The following is a 21724-nucleotide window of genomic DNA, read 5'->3' on the forward strand; positions in this document are numbered from 1 at the left end:
AGGGGGTATTAAGTATGGGGTTAAATACCTCATACCCCCTTAGGGTTTGCCAACTTTATTTTTTTTCTCCTGGGGTTTCATTTTTATCATAGGACCCCCTTGGAGTTTTGATAAAGGACTAAGTTAGTCCATCCGTTAGTTGACCGTTAGGACTGACACGTGGACCAATCAAATTTTGACACGTGGCACCTATTTAAATTTTAAATTAAAAAAAAATGTATATTTTTTTAAAAAAAAATGAAAAAAATTGGGGGTGGCCTTTGGCCATAGGGGTGGCTCTAGGCACCGAGCCACCCCCTTGGGCTCCAAGGGGGTGGCCAAAACCACCACCCATTGGGGGTGGCCGAAACCACCCCCAATGGTGGTTGGGGGTGGCCGAGCTACCCCTAGTGGGTACTGGGGGTGGTTTCGGCCACCCCCTTGGAGCACAAGGGGGTGGCCGACCCACCCCCTGGTCCCCCCATCCGATCAGATGGGGGTGGCCAGGCCACCCCAATATATATATATATATATATATATATATATATATATATATATATGCATTTTTTTTAATTAAAAAAAATTTAAAAGGTGCCACGTGTCAACATCTGATTGGTCCACGTGTCAGTCATAACGGTCAACTAACGGATGTACTAACTTGGTCCTTTATCAAAACCCCAGGGGGTCCTGTGATAAAAATGAAACCACAGGGGAAAAAAAATAAAGTTGTCAAACCCCATGGGGTATTCAGTATTTAACCCTTCAGTATTTAACCCTAATAATAATAAAAGTAAATGCTAAAACGGTGCGTTGTTGGTGGGAAAACTTTTCCCTCTTGTCTCACTCTCCCTCCAAAATGATCACAAATCAAACACGGTTTCTCAGAATCCAAAACCCTAGTGACCAACCATGGCCTCCACTTCTGCTTCGCGGTCCACAGGCGTCACCGGAAGAATCCAAACTGCAGCTTCGACACTGTACTCCGACAATCAATCCCTTATCGCTGTAAATTTCCTTCCTGTGTTTTACCATTTTGGAAGTACTTTTTGGTGATTTTGGGAATCGAATTTGTTTCCATTTTTTTTTTTGTTTTGGAAAGAAATTCAAGTTCTTTGAAAATGCTGGCCAAGCAGTGCCTGGTACCCCAAAGTCTATACTTTGATTTTGAAAGAAGTTCGCATTGTTTTCTGAAAGTACACAATGGGATGCTTTTGCTTTTAAAGCAAGATAAGTGCTTTTTTTTTTTTTTTGTTGCTGAATACAATATGATTTTTCGCTAATAAGTGCTTCGAATTCCTACCCAAATGATGCCTAATCACATTGCATGTCCTATTCATGGTGTTACCACAACTCAAAATTTTTTTCGATGAATTACCACAACTCAATTTTGGGTTGTTTGTTTCAGGAATTTCGAAAGGCGTTGAATATGATGAAGGAAATTGGGGTTGATTTGGAGAGAGATAATCAGTCTCAGATGGTATTCTACTATTCTGGACAATGATCTTTTTTTTCCTCAATGGTATTGTTGTTTATACTTTGTTTGATGCGAGAGCATATAGAAAATTGAAAGGAATTTAAATTTTTGGATATGAATTTCTTTTCAGCATTTGGCAATTCAAAAGGATATAATACTTCCCCCAACTAATGAATAGAAATTTTTTTAGGATTAATTCAGTCCCTTTAGGGTTGGCTCAAGTGGGAAGGGCCTTACTCTTGGTGGCATTTCCATCAAGTCTAAGTTCGAATCTCCTTGGATGCGAACAATTCCTTAGGGCAAGCCCGCCGGTAGAGCCAGAGTATTACCCGATTCGTGTGGAGGGGGCGCTTTACATGAGTTTGAGGTTTACTCGATAGGGGTGAGTACACGAAGTGACACTGCCTTTGGGGGTTCCTCATCATCAAAAAAATTATTAGTGGCTAAGAAAATGTTGGGAAAGGTAAAGAAGTTCAAATATTTTTGGCAGAAGTGGGCACTGTTTCCCTCGGGTCCCTTTGAAACAATAGGTTTCGGGCGCCCCAAACCGACCAACCGCATCGGGGCTCCTAAACCACATCAACGCTGACAGTTGTCAGTAGTCAATCAGTTTATTGACATGAGCGGTGTCACCCACCTTGCCATTGGATTTGACGGCAAATTGGTGGTGGGGATGCAAAATCTTGTACCGAACCACTAGATTTGGCAGTTGGGGCGCACGAGCTCACACCTTTCCCTAAGATTTGGTGGTAAGGTGTGAAATCTCGCATCTCATAACCATTAATTACACCATACATGGCCCTGGGCAGAGAGAGGGAGAGCAGGTCAGGAGGGAGACATGGAGAGACTAGGCAGTACAGTCGGTCAGATTGGGGGGAGTTGATTTTTATTGGCACTCATCACCTGACAGCCAACCTGACCCGTCAGAAATCCATTTCCTTTCTTGATACGTGGTTCAGAAATCTTATAACCTTTCCTTTTGACAATGCTGAGAATCCTATATCCTGGAACTTTCTATGTTCGAGTTGATGAGGCTAAAAAAATTTGTGTTTGAAAGAAAAAGGATTAATTTAAATGTTATGGATATGTAAATGACCTCAGCCTCAAAAACCTATATTAACCCCACTGAAACTGAAGCATTATCTCCTGTTTTCTTGTATAGTAGCGACCTTTCCTTGATGCCTATGTTTATTTGTTCACTGCCTTTTGGTTGGATTATAGGAGTTATTGCACTATTACTTTACGGTTTATCTTCTTGACGGAAGGTATTTTACTTAAAAATGATTGAAAGCCCCACTTTTTCTAAATTACAGTTTGAAGATGATGGGAAACTCTAGATACTTGGCAATATAGATCCATTAGTAACTGGATGTTGCTGCAGGTGAAAGAGCTTGAAAATGCAGCTGTTGAGTTGCTGGCTACATATGAAGACTGTACACATTTTTCATCAGCAATTCATTCTGTTGGAGATAGGTGCCAGCCTGTAGGAGAGGTGCTTGAACTTGATATAATGCAAAGTTTTTCTCTTCGGATGATTTTATCTTTATATAAATATTTTATTATCCTCCTTTTCTCTGATTTGTTAATTTGATGCTTGAAATGCAGTTAACCAATTTTAAGAAGTTGTTTGAGGATGAGATTGCGAAGCTCAAGGCTAGTTCATCTTCAGTTCCACAAAACCATCCTATAATACGCCAATTTAGAGAAGCTATTTGGGTATGTTTTCTCTCTATTATTTTCTTTGGAGTTTCTTGGGTGTTGCCATGTTGGACTATTAAAAGGATAGGCAAGAATTTAAAATTTTTACAACTAGATTTTTTACATTTTTTCTTAGTTTTTCTATTTTAAAATTATGTGTTGAAGTGTTTTCTACTTCTTTTTTTTTAATCTAATACATTTTTACTGTATTACTAATGCTCATCATGTGGGACAAACACATTACAACATCGAGACTACCCCTCTTGGTCTAGAATTGTCATGCTTCTCATTTCTTCTGATTGGGAGATTCACTTTTCAATCGTTGTTCAGAGCAGGTTACCTAGACTTCTTTCAGATCATTTCCCTATGCTTCTTAATTGTGGTGATTTTCATAATGTAAAAGTTACTTTAAATTTGAAAACATATGGTTGAAAATTGATGGATTTGTTGAGAAGGTGAGACACTGGTGGAACTCTTACTATTCTCAAGGATGTCCTAGTTTTGTCTTAGCTCAGAAGTTAAAAGCTCCGAAAGCCAACTTAAAGAAGTGGAATGATTTGGAGTTTGGTAATGTTGAACAGAGAAAAGGGCTTTTCTTGATGAGCTACAAGGCCTTGATGTTGCTGAGGAGCATATGCCTCTGTATGGGGGAAGAGCAATTGAGGAAGGATGTGGTTACAATAGAGTTGGAAAATACTACTCTTTTGGAGGAGATGTGTTGGAGGTAAAAGTTGAGGGCGTTATGGCTAAAAGAGGGGGACAAAAATGCCAAGTTCTTCCATCGGATTGCTAATTCTAGTAGAAGTTGCAACTCTATAGAGAATTTGATTATCAATGGTGTTACCTCCTCCAATCCGCCTGATATTAAAGCTCATATAATTCATTTTTACTCTCAGCTCTACTCCGAGAATGAGCATTGGCGCACATATGTGAATGGTCTCCCATTTCAATCTATTTGTGAGGAGGCAATTTGGTTGGAGCAAGCTTTCAAGGAAAGGGGGGTTTTTGAGGTAATGGAAGGCATAAATGAGGATAAGGCTCTGGGTCCATATGGTTTTCCTATGGCTTTCATCTAATCCTGTTGGGATCTTTTTAGAAAAGAGGTCATAGAAGTCTTTCTTGTGTTTCATCAGCGAAGTAAATTTGAGAAAAGTCTGAATGTCACTTCACCACTAAATTACTGCGAAGGTCTTAGCGAATAGAATGAAAAATATTTTGGAGAATATCATTTCAAATACTCAGAATGCTTTTATTAGAGGGCGTCAGATCTTATTAGACTCTGTTTTCATCGCTAATGAATGCGTAGATAGCCGTCTCAAATTAGGCGAGCAAGGGTTTTGTTTAAATTGGACCTAAATAATGCTTATGATCATGTTGGTTGGGATTTTCTGCTTTACTTGCTAAGGAGATGTGGTTATAGGTAGAGGTGGCGGAAGTGGATTGCACATTGCATATCTATAATTCAGTTCTCTATCCTAATTAATGGTACACGAAGTGGTTTTTTCAATAGCTCTCGAGATCTAAGACAAGGGGACCCTCTCTCTCCCTTTCTTTTTGTGATTGTTATAGCTTTGAGTTATATGATGTCGGCTGCTATGAATGGGGCCTTTTATTTCTGGTTTTTCAATGGGGGCTAGGAGTGATGATCTTGTCTTTGTACCCCATCTCTTTTTTTGCTGGTGATACTCTTATTTTCTGTGGGACTACTCTAGACCAGTTTTGATACTTGAGATGTGTTATCGTTTGTTTTGAATCTGCCTTTGGGTTGAAGATTAACTTGGCTAAATTGGAGTTGGTTCTTGTGGGTAACATGCCAAATATGATTGGGTTGGCTCATATTCTAAGTTGTAGGGTTTCTTCCTTGCCTATGAAATATTTGGACCTCCTTTTGAGTGCTCTGTTTAAGGCTAAGTCTATCTGGGACTATATCATTGAGCAAATGGAGAGAAAATTAGCTGGATGAAAAATACTTGTCTACGAGTACTTGCAGCAGCTTCTTAAATCCCATTCCATTATCTAAATATAGTGAAAATTCCTAAAAAAAAATCCCCTTGAAACAGACTCCCTCAGTGTTTCCTAAACCTAGGGAACATCAAGGAAACAAAAGTGCTTTCCTTAACATTATTTTAACATAAAAAGACTTTCTCTTTCCTCACATTTATTTGTAAGAATATACAAATGACTTTATATTTCCTCTCCCCTTCCCCTTGCATTTATTTGATAGAATATTTAAATGGTATAGGAAAAGGATAAGGGAAGCTATTGTGGAGTTTATTTGAATAAGGAAGCAAAAAGTAATTTGGTTCCCTAAATTTAAGGAAAATGCAAGGAAAGTTGTTGCTAGTGTTCTAAGGTTGGCCGAGTAACTTTTATTAAGAGCACTCTGTCCAACCTTCCTACCTATTTCCTCTCCCTTTTCCCTATCCCAGTTAGTGTTGCTAAGCTGTTAGAAAAATAACAGAGGGATCTTTTGTGGAGTGGTTTGGATGGTGAGACTAAATTCCATCTTGTTAATTGGAAGAAGTTTTGCACTCCTATCCATTTTAGAGGGTTAGGGATCAAGAGCTTGACTACATTCAATTTGGGTAAGTGGTTATGGTGGTTTGCTGTGGAGAAAGAGGTTTTTTGGTACCAGATTGTGGATAAAAAGTATGGGAGTTTGGTAGGGAGATGGTGTACTGAGGGTCTCACTAGAACTTATGGGGGTAAGTATTTCGAAATACATTAGGAGGGGTTGGGTTGTTTTCTATAATTTTAGTGTGTGGAAGTAGGTGATGGCTCTTGTATTAGGTTCTGACATGAATTATGGTGTGGAGATCGTCCTTTGAAGGATTCTGTTCAGAGTTATTTTAGTCTTGCAAGGAATAGGGATGCAGTGGTGGCTGACCTTAGGAGTGTTAGCAATGATACGACTCATTGGGACATTAATTTCACCAGACTTGTGCATGATTGGGAGGTGGACTTCATCTCCTCTTTCTTCAATGTTTTGTATTCCACTAGATTCTGTTGGGAGGGTGATGATAGACTATGTTGGATGCCCTAAAAAAGATCTTTTGAGGTAAAATATTTTTATAAGGTTCTTCTTCCTAACATTGACTCCCCTTTTCGTTGGAAGAGCATTTGGGGGACTAAGGCTCCTTTGAGGTTGGCTTTCTTTACTTGGACAGCTTCCCTTGAGAAAATTCTCACTTTGGATAATCTCCGCAAGCATCACATCATAGTGATAGATTGGTGTTGTATGTGTAAAAAGAGTGGGAAAACTTCAGATTATGTTCTTCATTGTGATGTCGCAAGAGAGCTGTCGAATATGGTTTTTTTTTTTTTTTGGTCAGATGTTTGGGGTAGAGTGGGTTATGCCTAGACGATGGTGGATCTTTTGATGTGTTGGAATTGGAGGGTCAGCCAAAATGACATCATTATTGTTTTGAATGCAATTCCTTCCTTTTTATTGTGGTGCATTTGGAGAAAGGAATGCTCAAATCTTCAACGATCAAGAGTGAACGAGCTATCAACGGACTTGTTTTCTTAGAGCCTTTTTTGAGTGGATCTTTGCTACCTCCTTATTCCGTGTCTCTAGCTATACATGTTTTTGTTCTCTTTTTTATTTTTCTTGATTTGCTGGGTGTTTTCTTTTATATGGTTCCTGAGTATTTGGGTTGTGCTCCTAGTGTTTTTAATGAATTTCCTTTGCTTACAAAAAAAAAAAAAAATCACAAGGAATTGTGATTTAGATTTTCTGTGATTAATCTCATTAACACACCTAAATCACAAGAATGTAACTTAAGAACTGTATTCATCAAATGAATATGCAATGCCCGATGTTTTTATTAATCTTGGAAAATAAACAACTTTATTAATTATTAAATATCATACAAAAATTGGGTCTTAGGGTACTATCCCTAACATCTTGATATGTCATATCAAGACGTCAAATGCCAACCGATGCACAGAAATTGTAATTAATTAAATTTATTGGAGGTTTCTTGCTGTCCTTGATTGACTGGAAGGTTTGGATTGTTTATTCCTTTATTGTCATCTTTTTCCTACCCATCTAGTTTTATCTGGTAAGTTACTTTACTTAGGACCATAAATGAGGCCTCTTTAGGGTGAAAAGATAATTGGCATGCAAAATAAGGAAAGTTTCTGCATTGTATAAAATACTTTAAAGAGTTTTTAAGGGCTATAAAAGAATATTTCAACCATATAAAGAAGTAAATTTTGACAGAAATTCAGAAGTGGTAGATTTTGTAGGGATTAGTTTTTGAATTTTTGGGAAGGTGGACTGTTGTCAAAAATCATTGTGCAATATAGACAGGCTAATGAAGGTTGCATGAAGAGGATGTTGCTTACTTTTCCGTAGTGCTGATTGTGAATGGAAGTTGATGTAGCAAGGGTTTCCTTGCTGCATAGACTGTCAAGAAGAATGATAGGATTTGATATGTGTGCACCATGGGCTTTCGAGATGACAAATCCTTTAGGCCTGGACTCTTAATTTTTGTAAAGGCTTTCATTAACTCATTAAATGATCAAACAATATGTCACAATTTAATTTTCTCAGGACTTGTATGAAACTGCTTATGTTCGTATTAGATGGGTTTGACTAAGACATAATTAGGATTTCATACTATGGTACTTTGGTGGAAACAATGGCAGAATGTGTTGGTGAGGAAGTGGCTGACTTGGAATAGTGTCTTGGTGAGGAAGGGACTATGTATATGATGGGTGAATAAAAAATGTTGGATGGTTAATCATTTCGCACAAGAAAGTGATATCTGGGGCATCAAATTCCCTGTTTTTCTCCTGAAGCTTAATTATGTAATCAGACATAAGACATACGGTTCATTTTGTGGCTTTAATAGATGCATAATTGAGCTTCATAAGGAAATTGTCATGCAGATTGTCTTAGATACTGGAACCTACTCTAAGGCTCTTGAGTAGGAGTTGGTGAAGAAGAGGAGACATCTGTTTTTGGAATCTCTATGCTTCCACTGATCTTATCCTAGAGGACAATTGGGAAGCTAGATAATTTCACATGGGCAAAGAAAGTGAGGATGAAAAATAATTAAGATGGATTAGCTGCAATAAAAACATGGGTGTCCTCAATGAAAAATATTAGAAGAAAGATTTTAAAACCTGGCATTATAATTGCGACCTAGCACATGATCTTTTTCTGTTTGCACATCAGCTGCGAGCCTGCACTTCATGCTATGTCTATCCGGAGAATAGAATAGTTTTATTTGTGGTTTTCATGCAAAGTTCAAGTCAGCAATTGAAGTGTCTGAGTTTGGTCTTGACCTGTGAAAGTAAATCTTTGCAAATGAGCGAAGGTTAATTTTGTGATGGAATTGCTGGCAATCTTAAAGGCAGTTGAGCAGAGGACAAGAAGCCAATTAGCCAACATTCTCATAATTTATTGAGAAATATGTTACTGTAATCTGTCTTTGCAACGAAGTATTCTCTCTCTCTCTCTCTCTCTCTCTCTCTCGTACACACATAACAGATGCGTTGTTTGCCTCTCGACTATGCCTTCTGTCATATCCTATCTGGTGCTGTCATTTTTTACTGTATCACTTTCCATATTTGTTGGTGATTTGTTATTTGTTATTTTGGGCAATTAGTTGCGCTTTTCAGTGTTAATTAGGTGCTTCTCTCACTATTTTCCTGCAGAATGTTCATCACGCAGGAGAACCAATGCCAGGTGAAGACCAGGATGACATAGTAATGACTAGTACCCAGTGCACCCTTTTGAATATCACCTGCCCATTAAGTGGAAAGCCTGTTGTTGATCTGGCAGAACCAGTTCGCAGGTACTCTGTGATCAGTTAAAAGTTTTCCTGTTTTCTTATTCCAGAAACAGTTTTCCTCTCCCTCTCATTATCTTTGTGACTAGCAAGTAGGAGATCGATGAATATGAATAAGAAAAACAAATTGAGGCATTGGAGTTATCTTCCACCTCCGTTGGCTACCATAATTGATGATAGATTTATTAGCAATAATGCTTCACAATTTGACTGGGGATTGATAACTGACAAGTGCATCAAGTGACCACCAAGCAAACCAGTGAGGACAAAAGGCTATTATCTAGGTCGTCTCGGCATCTTGTCAATTATGGCTCTCTTAACACATATTTTCTGACATGGAGACTTTTTCTGGTCATGTCAGATTTCTTTCAACCCATGCAATCCATTAGAGTTCTTAACAGCTGTTATTTCATTATCTTTATTGGACACTAACATTTTGATATTTAAAATATCATAGAGTTATTGTCACCAAATCGTGTTGACACATTCCCTTCCCCTTGCTTGCTTCCATTCATCTATTTGATTTGTGCATGTCCTTCTCGGTCAACCGTGGAAAAGCTTCTCAATTGCGCTGATTTTTTGTTTAAGCTGTATTAAGAGGCCTCTGTAGGCTCTCACTACTATAGGTCCCGGAAAATGAGATAACATTGACCTTTTGAGACCTTCTCTGTCAACAAATGTACTCTCTTGCTGTATTCAATCCCCTTGAGCTGCTAGCGTGCGTGAGTCCCTTCGTTGCTTCTTTTGTCTACCATATCCCATGTGGTTGAAGGTGAAAAAATCGAAATCATGATGGTGGGCATTATAATGGACCATAGGAAGTCACACGGGAACTGGACCGTTGGTTGTAGGGTAGGTGTCATTCCAAAGACCAGCTAGTGGTTATTCTACACAATTATTTCTAACCTATAATTTTTGGTCCTAACGGATTTTCTTGCTGGTAAGCGTTTTTAATGATTTTCTTGCTTGAAGAGAAGTGATAGTTCATACCGTGAGGGGACAGAGCATGTAAACCGTATTTGGCCACGGCTGAGGTGTAGAATTCAGTAGCTTGGCCCATACATTGAAAAGTTATAGAGAGCAAAAGATCTGCTAAAAGTCATACTCTCCAGCTTGTTACTACTGATTTTAATCATATCTGCCTCTCACAGACAAACTAAAACAAACATTCACACGTCCAACTTGTTTTATGTTTTTACAATGTCCTATGTATTTCTTCCCCTGATGCAGTGTGGAATGCAAGCATGTCTATGAAAAGAATGCAATCATGCTCTACATACGGTCCAAGAATGCACGAGCTAAATGCCCTGTAGCAGGTACATAGATTTTCTGTACTTTAAACTTTTACTTTCCTGCTTTTGCCTTGCCCTTGACCATTTTTCTCTTGTCAGGTTGCCCTAAGATGTTGCAGGCGCAAAAAGTGCTGTGTGACCCATTGTTGCTTATTGAAATTGACGAGATGCGCACAATGAGTAAGCAAACTGCTAGGACTGACGTGATAGAAGATTGTACAGAGCTTGATGAAGAAGGGTGTGACTAATGAAAGTAGCTTTGCTGAAAATGTCTAATTCTAGTTTCAGGGTTTTGAGGATAACTACGACTTTGACCTAACTGAATATACGTATAGTCCGATGCATGTTTCCACATATACTTTCATCTTGCATTTGTATTGTTGTTTTGTGCTCCTCCCTGTTGAAGTTCATTGTGATGAGAAAACATGTTGCAATACATCGTGTCTTAATGTGTAGTTCTTGAATATATCTCCCACAATGTGTTTCTAGTTTAACCATGTGAGGGAGTTGGACTAGCTTTTCGGTCAAATTGACCGACTCGCTAGTTGAACCTAAGACCTAAAATCTCATGCATTCCAACCCTTTTGACTTAAGCACCATTGTTTATAGACATTTCTTAAAAAAGGAAAAATAGTAAACAAAATTCTGTCTAATGTTGCTTATCATGTCTCTATTGAAATAGTCGGTACTTGTATCATTGCAGAAATAGACGATCACTAACGGAAAATGATGCAACTAGTGGTAAGTTTTAGGAGGATTGTTTGGATGAGGGTATCTAGGCTCTAGTATGGATAAGATCTTAAGATTTGACTTTTGACTTGATGTGTTTGTCAACTTTTCTTGTGACGTGTCTTTGACAGCTTACCTTCTTATCAAATTAAGGTCATAATTTCACATGTCAATTGAATCACACACCTTCACACAACTCATAATGTTGGTAATTCTGATACGTTTGCGTGTGTAGATTCACTCTCGCCATCTTATGCTCTCACCAATCACCAGTATGAAATTGGTACATGTCATGAACAAACTTGCTTGAGTGACTATTAATGAGTATCCATCATGAATTGTTCATTTTAATGTTGTCTAATTGTAGGTGTTTGCATTTTTCAAGAATTTGTATGAGGATAAGTAGACAATATAATATATCTACATCCGCTAATCTTTCAAATATACGGCTGTGTTTGTTACTGTATTTTGGGGCTTTTTTTTTTAAAAAAAAAAAAAAAAAAAACTATTATGATGTGAAATAATGGTAAGAATTATTTGTGTATTTCAAGGAATTTTTGTTCCAAAAGTTGGTTCTCAAATGATTTGTCACCACCCCATAAGTTGGTGACACATTTCCCAAAGCCCACCGGACAAAGTTTTTCTCCAAACTGGGTTAGAAGAATTTCCTGTAACCTAATCTATAAAAGTGACATGTGTCTCTTGAACATGTGAGATGTACATGTTTTTTAAATAGGAAGGATAAAGTTGGAATAACTTTTATTAAAAACTCATATGCATCTCACATGTTATTAAAAAAAATGACACACGTCACTTTTATAGAGTAGGTCGAAGAAAATTTCTCCAACCCAGTTTGGAGGAAAACTGTCATTTTCCAAAATAACAAATCTCATCAGATGGTGACACATTATTTGGAAATCAACTTTTAGAGAGAAAATTTGGGATGTATAACACTTCTCTTCATGGAATGTTTTGTGTTTGAGTTACATTCATCTTAGGGTAAAATAGACTTTATTATATAGGTTGACACATACTTAATTTTTAATTTCAGAAGCAAAAAAGGAAGAAACATTGTAGAATCTCTATTTGTCGGTGTAGCACAAAAGGTTAATAAGCATTTGTTTTTACTTTATATTTCTTGGCCCAAATCTAACCGCCCTTTGAAATATTGAAAGGTTGAGGGTCTATTTATAGCTTGATGCAATGTTAGCATAATCTAAGCTTAGAACGAAGTGACTTTTGCTATAAATACATCTTTTTTCCTATTGTATCTGGCACAAGGGAGAAGAAGTATGGCTAAAATTAGAATATCCATTTTTATCTTTATAATCTTCTTCATCTCTGCCTTTCCCGTAAAACGGAGGTAATTAATTCTAATTTTCTTTGTTATACCTTTATTTGGCGTATGATATAGCCTTTAACTTTGAAATTTGGTGATTTAACATGGTATCAGAGCAGTCTCCACAATTAACCTCATATTTTAATTAAATATTACACGTATTGGGTCTTACTTGTGATTTAAAAATCTTGATGATTCATGTTTCTCTCACACCTAAATTTTCACTCATTGATATTTGAGAAATGATTGGTGTCAATAATTTGCTCATATTTCATTTATCTAATCTTACAAATTAACTACTAGATTTGTGGACTTCTGCGGACCTCACATAAGTTAATGATGGATCCCACAAATTTAATGGTTGATCTATTGAATTTATAAGAGAATATAGAGAAAAAATGAACAAATTATTGACACCAATAATTTCTCTTGATATTTTACCTACAACATCGAATTTTGCTCAAAACGTAGTAAGATCAAGAAAAGTTTCTCTAAAAATTGTTATACGAAAAGATAATGCTATATGTATCGATATTTTAGAAATTCATTTAAAAAATTAAAATTAACATGATTTATAACTTTCAATGTCACTTTAATTGCCACGAGAATATTGAGCAAATAATGTTCTATCTTTTTTTTCTCTCTATCTAATTAGCTTCAAAACTTTCTCCTATTGTAGAAAGTGGACATGAATCGGCTTCAAAAAAAAAAAATTCTTATATTGTAGAAGGCGAACATGAATATACTAAAGAAAGCAAAAGATTCAAGGGATATTGTAGGGGGTGGAGATCACCGGCCGTAAAACCACACTAATTGCTAACCGCTTTTAAAAGCGGTTAGGAAAAATCTCTAGCTGCCTTGTGACTTTAGGTTTTGAAAAAAATTGCTAACCGCCAACTGCTAACAGCCTATATATATATTATATTTATATATATCAAAATATATCAAAAATACATGAAAGTAAGTTGTTTTTGTGTTTAAATATATATAAAAATGTATGAAAATCTATAAATGATGTCGTATGTAATAAGATATTATTTTATTGCCATAAAACTACATCGTTTTGTTTTGTTTTGTTCTTTTAAATTTTTTTTTAAAAGCTAACCGCCTACCGCATAGGCGGTTAGCGGATTTTACTAACCGTCTAGGCGGTTATGGTTAATAGTTTTAGTTAATAACCACTAACCGTAATCTCATTTTCACCCCTAACTTTAAGTACTTTTGCTTTTTGGTGCGCAAATACTAGAGGCTAGGGGATCATGCTGGCAGAGAGAGATACAATGATATTAAAAGAGACAAACAAAATAAAGGAGAGAGAAATATAATGCAGAATGATTATTGTCTTACTAAAATAAATTGTGCACATGGTTGTGTAGTGATTTCTAATATATATTTCATGATTGAAAAAATAAAATAAATAAGTTGTATAATTTAAATTTGTTTGTAATAATAGCTTGCGAGAGTTACTCAATAATATAATACGTGGTGATGCTTCTTAGAAATCTAAAAAACTAACGTTGCATTTTGCTACTGCACTTTTTTGTAACCACCCGTCCTTGAACCATTGCTCTTAAGAATAAAACATGGAGAACTAACTCACCAACCCAACAAACGAAAGAAAGAAATAATTATTTTCCCAAATGGCATTTTGTCACTCAAACCAAAGAGGCTTATATTTTTTGTCTTGTGTTTTTGAAAATAATTTCGATTTTTTTTTTTTTTAAACGGAAATTGTAATTTCATCGATAATAAGATCCATATCATAAAGCTCTTACATTATAAGTATAAAAGCTCTGAAAAATCATAGCCCCAAAGCTATAAGGTTACAACGTCAAAGATATAATACAGATCATACAATTACATATTATTTATGACCTCAACTTTTTCACGTACAACTGTGGTTAATGCACAGATCTGCTCTTGGATAGACTAGATCTAAGACATAGGTAGCTATATTTCTTAACCTTTATTTTCTGGTCGTGAGAGAAAGTCCCTCACACCAATCTAATCCTCCTCACCCCATATATCGCTCATGATGACAGATCTAGAAGGAAGAAAACCCTTATTCAAAAATAAAAATACAAACAAACAACCACTAAGCAGCAGAAGCAGCGGCCGGGGTGAAGGAGACGATACACACTAAAACCCCACCGATCTCAAGATAAGGACACGATAAGCAGCGGCGGCTGATGTTGGCGCGTGGCGGAGCGAAAACCGGTTGAGGAGAATAGATCTAAGTTTGAAGACCTAGATCTAAAATCTCATCGATCTCAAGGAGAAGATGAACGGCATAGCACGTTGGAAGATGCTGAAGTTGCTGGTATGGTCGAAGAACACCTAAAAACAGCAAGAAACAAAAAACAAGAAAAAAAAAAAACCAGAAGGGGAAGGGGAGTAGAGGGGGAGGAGAAGAGGAGGAGGGAGCACTTAAGTAAATTGACGATTCTAGGATTGCTAGGACAGTAATTATCACTTAATTTCGAAATTAAGGCATAGTGAAAGAAATTTTTTTGAGTATATATAGCGTAAAAACAATTGACCATCTAACTAAATTGAAGGTAACAAATGAAGCTTTACGGACATACGAAGGTACAAGATAAATTTAGGTCCAATGCTAATAAATGAAGAATTTTAAAGATATTCTTGAGATAAATTCCATGCGCTAAAATAGAATACACTTCAAATGTTTTTATTTTTATTTTTACTTTCAACAACCTAAGTTTATCAAATTTCGTTGATTTTCTGTTCGAAATTATGCTGTCCATTAGTGGACATAAATTAGTTATAAACTAGTCTAATAAATTGTTTTAAAATTCATAAAATATGTGAGAAACACATTTTTTTTTATTAATATTATTAAAAAAAATATGTAAAAAATACTTGCAATTATAGGGTTTGTAGGTAATTTTTGTATTGTAGGCTCTGAACACTGGAACTCCAAGGCACTGTTTGCCAAAGGATGGGACTGAAAGTGGACCTGATCGGCCTCAAAATTTAAAAAAATTTATCTCAAAATCAACCCAACATTCTTACTTTTTATATCGCATCAATAACTTTTTATTACTATTCAAATAAAAAAATCACTACAAAACAAAAATGTTCACATTTTTATATAAAACTTTTTTTTTTTTTTTTTTTTTTTTTTTTTTTTTTCTTCGTATCATTCAAATCTACTACGATTTTCGTCCACTTCCTCAAGCCCAATCATTTGCCAAACATAGCTCAAGTATATTTGAAACACCTTCCCTCTTGTCTTTCTTTTGCATATCCTAATCCAACTAAACATTTCCCAAAAGAAACGTCAAAATCAGTCTCCAATGGCGTTTCCTTTTCCCAGAGCTCTCTCTTCCTTTCGCGCAAGCTCTCTCTTCCCTCTCCTTCCCATGGCTCCCTCTCCCCGTATTCACTCGCTCTTTCCAATGCGTGCTCTCCATGTCTCTGCCTCTCTCTCCACCACTGCCCAAGACCAATCGCTCCCTCCTACGGTCCTGTCTCAGCAAGGAAGCAATATTCGCTGGAAGCCCATGTGTTTGTACTACACGCAAGGCAAGTGCACTAAGGTACGCTTAACCCACCAACCCCATCACTCTTGAATCTCAATGTTTGCTGCAATTCATGTATATATTTGTAGGTTTTAGTTTTAGTTTGTTTGTTTGTTTGTTTTTTTTTTTTTTCATGAATCTTTCTAAGATTATGAACCCCTTTTGTGTGAATAAATGATTTTCGCTTGCTTTTCTTTATTCTTTATTTTTTTTGGGGTGACCAAATGAACTATGATTGACCAAGTGACATGCGTTATATACACATCAACCAAAAAAAAGGGGGAAAATAAAAAAGAAGGGAACTTTTGGTGGCATGTTTGATAAAAACAAGTTGATAGAAGAGTGATTATTTTATCAAACACAGAGATAATAATAGGATGGAAACTAGAAAGGAAAACAGAAAAAGATGGATTAGGTCAGGTCATAAATTTTTAAATGAAAACCGTCTAGACCTTCATTTACTTGTTGTCCAATCCAATTGCCTAATCTTAAACAAAAGACTGGTAACACAAGCTACCTTGTCTTGTACTCCTAGGCTCATCAAGTATCAGCACTAATGGATTCTAATACTAATTCCTTGACACCCTTCATTAAATTTCACATATATTCCTGGTACACATTCCTGTTCTGAAATAAAGTAGATTATTTTGACGGTTGAGTCCCATCAAGCACCTGAAATGTTGTTTTACTATCTTTGATGGAGTTGTGGCTTCTCTGCTCCTTGCGAAGTTGCTACTGCTATCCCTTGAGATTCCTGTGTTTCTCTTATCAGGGATGGTGCCATGATAATACAATGTTGCCGCCTAATAGAGGGAAAATAAGTTGCATTAATCACCTGGGAAAGTTCAAGGCACAACTTTAAGGGATTAGTAAGCCAAGAAGCTATTTACCATAAATTCAAGTACTACCCATCAATAAAAGAAGAAACTATATGTTGGGCCTATTACTTTGTGTGCCACAAAATGTAGTAAGTTTATGATAACTTTGGGCATTAATTCAAACTATGGCCCCTTGAATGCTAAATATATTGTGGGAACGTGCATTTTTTAGCTTCAAAATTGAAGTTCATCTTTACTTTCTTGTTAGAGGACGATGCTGACTGAAAGCAATGGTGCTTTATAGGATATCAAAAATAAGAGATATATATGGACAGGTCAGTTTTGCAAATGTTGCAAAACATTGATCTGTTCAAAACCCAGGCCTGCTGACTTTGTGATCCATATTCTACAATTTTCCTGCTTAGTAGTCGATGGTTTAGAATTAAAATTTTCTTCATCAATTTACTCAAATCTGTTTCCTGTCCATATTCCATGTCCATCTTGTTTTGGATCTTTTTCTGAAGGAACATCCATATCTCAAACCAAACCCATACATCATAGACACAAAATTGCTTTCGGCACCCAGTCAACAATCCATTGAGACAAACAATGGACCCACCTTCCTCATTAAGTGATTGTGTGCCTAAGGAGCAAGACCTGCCTTTTTTTTCTTTAATATATATTTTTTTGATAAGTAAAAAATCAACTGAATTTGTTGGCCATGTTAACAGAACTTAAGAATCTGTATCTGAGGAACTGTATGTCATGCCTGTGTAACAAAATGTTGATTTTGAATATATATCATGTATGTCATTCCTTTAATATAGATTATGTGTATATATAAAAAATCAACTGAATTTGTTGACCATGTTAACAGAACTTAAGAATCTGTATCTGAAGAACTGTATGTCATGCCTGTGTAACAATATGTTGATTTTGAATACCTGAAGAGTTTTCATTTGTAACTGTAGTTACTGTGTTGTACAGATGGATGATGCTGTCCACCTAGAGAAGTTCAATCATGATTGCTCCAGGGACCTTGAAGTGAATATTGCTAAGTTAAAGTGTCTACGCTCCCAGAACTTAGATTTTTTCCTGGTGCTTGATTTGGAGGGCCGAGTTGAGATTCTTGAGTTTCCAGTTCTGATGATAAATGCAAGAACCATGGATGTCGTGGGCTTTTTCCACAGGTTTGCTACACGTAGTTCACTCTGTGAGAGCATGAGCTTAAATTGGAGTATCTAAATTTCAGAACATAGTAATATACCTTTTCTTAATCAGATTAAATAATTTCCATATTTAGGGCAAAACAGATACTGCTCTTTACCATATTGCAATATGTCTAGGTACCAGACCTAAAACATAGAAAGTCACTTTCTTTGTTTTGTTTATCTATGGTATATTGGACATGTTATTATGGGAACAGTCCTTGTTTAATGTCCCTCCAAAGATCTTACCTTCTTCAAACAATTTATTGGGCATCTCTGCTTGTGATGTCTTTGGCACTATATCAAAGAAGATTAAAGATTATTTTCGATCATTAAATATTTCTTTTTCCTTTTTAGTTGTACCTCTTCATAGTATTTTTGGAGCAATAATTTATATCTTAGGATAATTTTTTTTTTTTGATAAAGTAATCGAGCAAATGGGTGCTACCTAAGTATACAAGAAGTATATAAGACAAGTACTTGACCAAAAGAAATATGTAAACAATCATATGCAACTATCCCTTGGTAAAGAGTTTTGAAGAAGGCCTTTAGTTCCACCATCGTCCTCTTGCAATCTTTAAAATTCTAGTCGTTTCTTTATCTCTAGATACACCGCATTAAGCATCTACATTGTTGCTCTCTGAAAGCACTCTCCAACTTGCATAAGGATCCACCACCCAACAAGGCATAACCTACTCTCACCCACAAAGACCAAATACAATATTCCATAAAGCTCTAACAACCTTACAGTGAAGTAAAAGGTAATCTATAGTTTTTCCACTCTTTTTACACATGCAATGCCAATCTACTACTATGAGATTTCACTTTCTTAAATTATCCAAAGTGAGGATCTTTCCTAGAGTGGCTGACTAGGCAAAGTAAGCCATTCTTAAAGGAACTTTACTCGGCCAAATACTCCACCAAAGAAGGGGGCACGATTGTGGGGAATAAGGGCATGATAGAGTGATTTGACCTCAAACATCTGAGAGGAAGATTTTTACATTGGCTTATCTTTTAATCTAACTTTTCCATTATTCTTTTGCAGGTTTGTGAGGCCATCAGAAATGAGTGAGCAAAGAATAAATGAATATATTGAAGGAAAGTATGGCAAGTTTGGAGTTGACCGGTATGCTACTTGACTACTTGTATACAAACTCACGTTTAATGTTTACTCACAATGTTATTTTGTAATATTCCATCATCAAATATAATAGCTTCTTCCAAGCACCATACTAGTATTATGTACATAGCTGTAGCTTGCAGAATAATATGACACATAAATTTTCAGGGTCTGGCATGATACTGCTATACCATTTAAGGAAGTCCTTCATCAATTTGAGGTTTGGTTGGCTCAGCATCACTTGTGGAAAAAACAATTGGGAGGGCGTCTTAATCGAGCAGCATTTGTGACTTGGTGAGTCTGACTACTCTTGTTATGATTTTTCATAATTTGCTAATGCACTTGATAAATCTTTTGTCTTGGCTCCTTTCTGCTGACACATAGATTGTGAAAATTGCTTATTATTCATTTCATATCCAATACGTATGATATTGAGCACTATTTTGCTATCAGACCTCATATCTAATTCCTGTAGTCTAAGACTGCTCAAGTGCACCCGAGTATCTAGAGGGGTAAAACTAAATATATAGTCAAATGCAAGTCCTAATTTTTGTTCTATGTCCATATGATTTCTACTTAGTATTGTCATTGACTAAGATTCACTGAAAGTGGAAAGTAGCAGCAACTTCTACAATTCATTTTGCTGACATATCTTTGTTTTACTTGTATTAGTGGAAATTGGGATTTGAAAACAAAGGTCCCTCAGCAATGCAAAGTCTCGAAGATGAAGCTTCCCCAATATTTCATGGAGTGGATTAATCTGAAAGATGTCTATCTAAATTTCTATAAAAGGAGGGTAAGTTCACACAATTTTACAACTTTTAGGTTGAGCCAATGAGCCCTACTAGCTAGGTGGCTTCTCTTGTATACTTCTTGTATACATGGGGACGCCTTATGCTTTTAATGGTGTCTCAATTACTTATAAAAACAAATTAAAACTTTTAGGTTTAATGAAACATTTTCTAGTTTTTTTTTTTTTAATTATCTTTTGATGTGGCATCATGGAATTTATAAAACAGTAGTTCTTGGTTGGGTGTCTACGTTCTATAGAGTGTGACTTGGTTTGGGGTTTGGTGCTCACTTTAGGTTTTGCACTGTTGACATCGGATAGATATCGAGGCAAGGGTTCAGAGCATCAATTAACTGAATAACTGTTTACTGGCCAGACCTGATGCTTTGAACCAATAAACTTGAGTCAATGCTAAATGTCTTAACCCTAGTCCTAGATTCCAACTTGGGTCGGGGTTTCTACCCGTCTCATTATGAGTAAGGTCCATTTTTATCTGATTCCAATAGAAGCCCTTCCCTTTAGTTTGTAATTGTGAATTGTATATTAATTAAATGAGTAAAGTGAATATTGAATGGATAAAGAGATTAACTCAAGAAAAAAAAAGAAAAAAAGCGAAAAATTCAAAGAGAATGGTTTAGAAAAAAGAAAGAAATGGAAGAACAAAAGTCATATGGATTCACAAAAATTATGAGAATATAAACTAAGAAAAAAAAAAAAAAATTCGAAGTAGTTCTGATGATTCAATAGTATTATTACTTCAATTCAGAGTTTATTAGTGGTGATATAAAGAACTGACCAGCATCGTGATGCGTGGTGGCAAAAGTAGAGAATGATATATCAAATTGGTTCTTTGTCCACCCAGAGCTAAACCTGATGTCAAAAAACCAAGTTAACTGATCCATGGTTGTTGTCTAAGTTTCTGATTCGACTGGCAGGAAATGCACCTTATTTTCACCATTTCTTTGTAAGGTTTCTCTATGTTTCCTAATGATATGTTTATTTGATTGCGGATGACAGGCCACAGGAATGATAACCATGATGAAGGAACTTCAAATACCATTGGTGGGAAGTCACCATCTTGGGATTGATGACACAAAGAACATAGCAAGAGTGTTGCGACACATGCTTGCTGATGGTGCAGTTTTGCAGATTACTGCTACGAGGAATTCTGATTCTCCTGAAAACGTTGAATTTCTATTCAAGAATCGGATAAGATAGCTTCCTCTAGCCAGATCCTTCATTTAAAACCGTCACTTAAACTGTATATATTTAGGAAAACAAAATAGACGAAAGAATTTATTCTATTCATTAGTTGTCTCTTTCTCTCTCTTACGCCCGTGCGTACATACAGATTTGGCTTAGGTGCTGTAACCTCTTGTAGTTTTTTAAACGGTCCTTATTTAATTTTCCTCTCTTTCTAATGAAAATTTTGAAATTAAATCTGAACTGTTGAAAAAACTATTGGAGATCTACACAGTCGTGGGGATTGTGGATGTAAAAAGGGATTAATTGCATTTCTGCTTTCTTCTTCAGTACTTATAATGTCTGAGGTTAGGTTGGTTCTGATGGGTTATGTGTTAACTCTTATATGCAAAATCTTCCATTTATTGTGATCTTGAGGGTGATATACATACAAACTCACTATTTTGCACTTTACACGTGCTTAATGATTTTTACTTTGTTAGCTTACTAGCTAAGTATCTGGTTGTTCTCCACCTATTGTGGGGGCAATAATGCTTGCCACGCCAAAAAAAAACAATTTTATTGACATGTTATTATCAAGCACTTACCAGGGACAAACTGATTTACTTCTTATTATTAAGCAACTATACCTGGAAAAAAAGCAAAAAAAATAAAAACACAACAGTTTAAAGCACATTTAGACTTTTACTAATATTGTAGTAGATTCTTCAAGTTTCAAGAAATGACCAATT

The 21724-nt window shown here is 36.1% G+C and overlaps 2 protein-coding genes across 2 annotated transcripts; both read left to right on the plus strand.

Moving 5' to 3' along the window:
* The first annotated feature begins 816 nt into the window (after nucleotides 1–816).
* On the plus strand, nucleotides 817–10739 carry LOC132175407 (E3 SUMO-protein ligase MMS21). The gene is made up of 7 exons (XM_059587356.2): nucleotides 817–984; nucleotides 1385–1456; nucleotides 2835–2945; nucleotides 3059–3169; nucleotides 8819–8958; nucleotides 10183–10268; nucleotides 10344–10739. The coding sequence occupies exons 1-7, from the start codon at nucleotides 889–891 to the stop codon at nucleotides 10490–10492; spliced, it is 765 nt and encodes a 254-aa protein (XP_059443339.1). The 5' UTR covers nucleotides 817–888; the 3' UTR covers nucleotides 10493–10739.
* A 4817-nt stretch (nucleotides 10740–15556) lies between these two features.
* On the plus strand, nucleotides 15557–21322 carry LOC132175403 (Polynucleotidyl transferase, ribonuclease H-like superfamily protein). The gene is made up of 6 exons (XM_059587351.2): nucleotides 15557–15872; nucleotides 17660–17862; nucleotides 18926–19006; nucleotides 19169–19294; nucleotides 19673–19796; nucleotides 20808–21322. Exons 1-6 carry the CDS (start codon nucleotides 15630–15632, stop codon nucleotides 21006–21008), a joined length of 978 nt encoding a protein of 325 aa, XP_059443334.1. The 5' UTR covers nucleotides 15557–15629; the 3' UTR covers nucleotides 21009–21322.
* The last annotated feature ends 402 nt before the right edge of the window (nucleotides 21323–21724 follow it).

This window comes from Corylus avellana, chromosome 3 (genome assembly GCF_965113065.1).
Source record: "Corylus avellana chromosome 3, dhCorAvel1.hap1.2, whole genome shotgun sequence".
Lineage (NCBI taxonomy): Eukaryota > Viridiplantae > Streptophyta > Magnoliopsida > Fagales > Betulaceae > Corylus > Corylus avellana.

Excerpts from the sequence above, each read along its gene's own strand:
- LOC132175407 (XM_059587356.2), top strand. The coding sequence starts at position 889 with ATGGCCTCCACTTCTGCTTCGCGGTCCACAGGCGTCACCGGAAGAATC. Across the intron at positions 2,946-3,058 it reads GGTGCCAGCCTGTAGGAGAG|TTAACCAATTTTAAGAAGTT; the intron begins GTGCTTGAACTT and ends CTTGAAATGCAG. Across the intron at positions 10,269-10,343 it reads AGCTAAATGCCCTGTAGCAG|GTTGCCCTAAGATGTTGCAG; the intron begins GTACATAGATTT and ends TTCTCTTGTCAG.
- LOC132175403 (XM_059587351.2), top strand. The coding sequence starts at position 15,630 with ATGGCGTTTCCTTTTCCCAGAGCTCTCTCTTCCTTTCGCGCAAGCTCT. Across the intron at positions 17,863-18,925 it reads GTCGTGGGCTTTTTCCACAG|GTTTGTGAGGCCATCAGAAA; the intron begins GTTTGCTACACG and ends ATTCTTTTGCAG. Across the intron at positions 19,007-19,168 it reads GGCAAGTTTGGAGTTGACCG|GGTCTGGCATGATACTGCTA; the intron begins GTATGCTACTTG and ends ATAAATTTTCAG.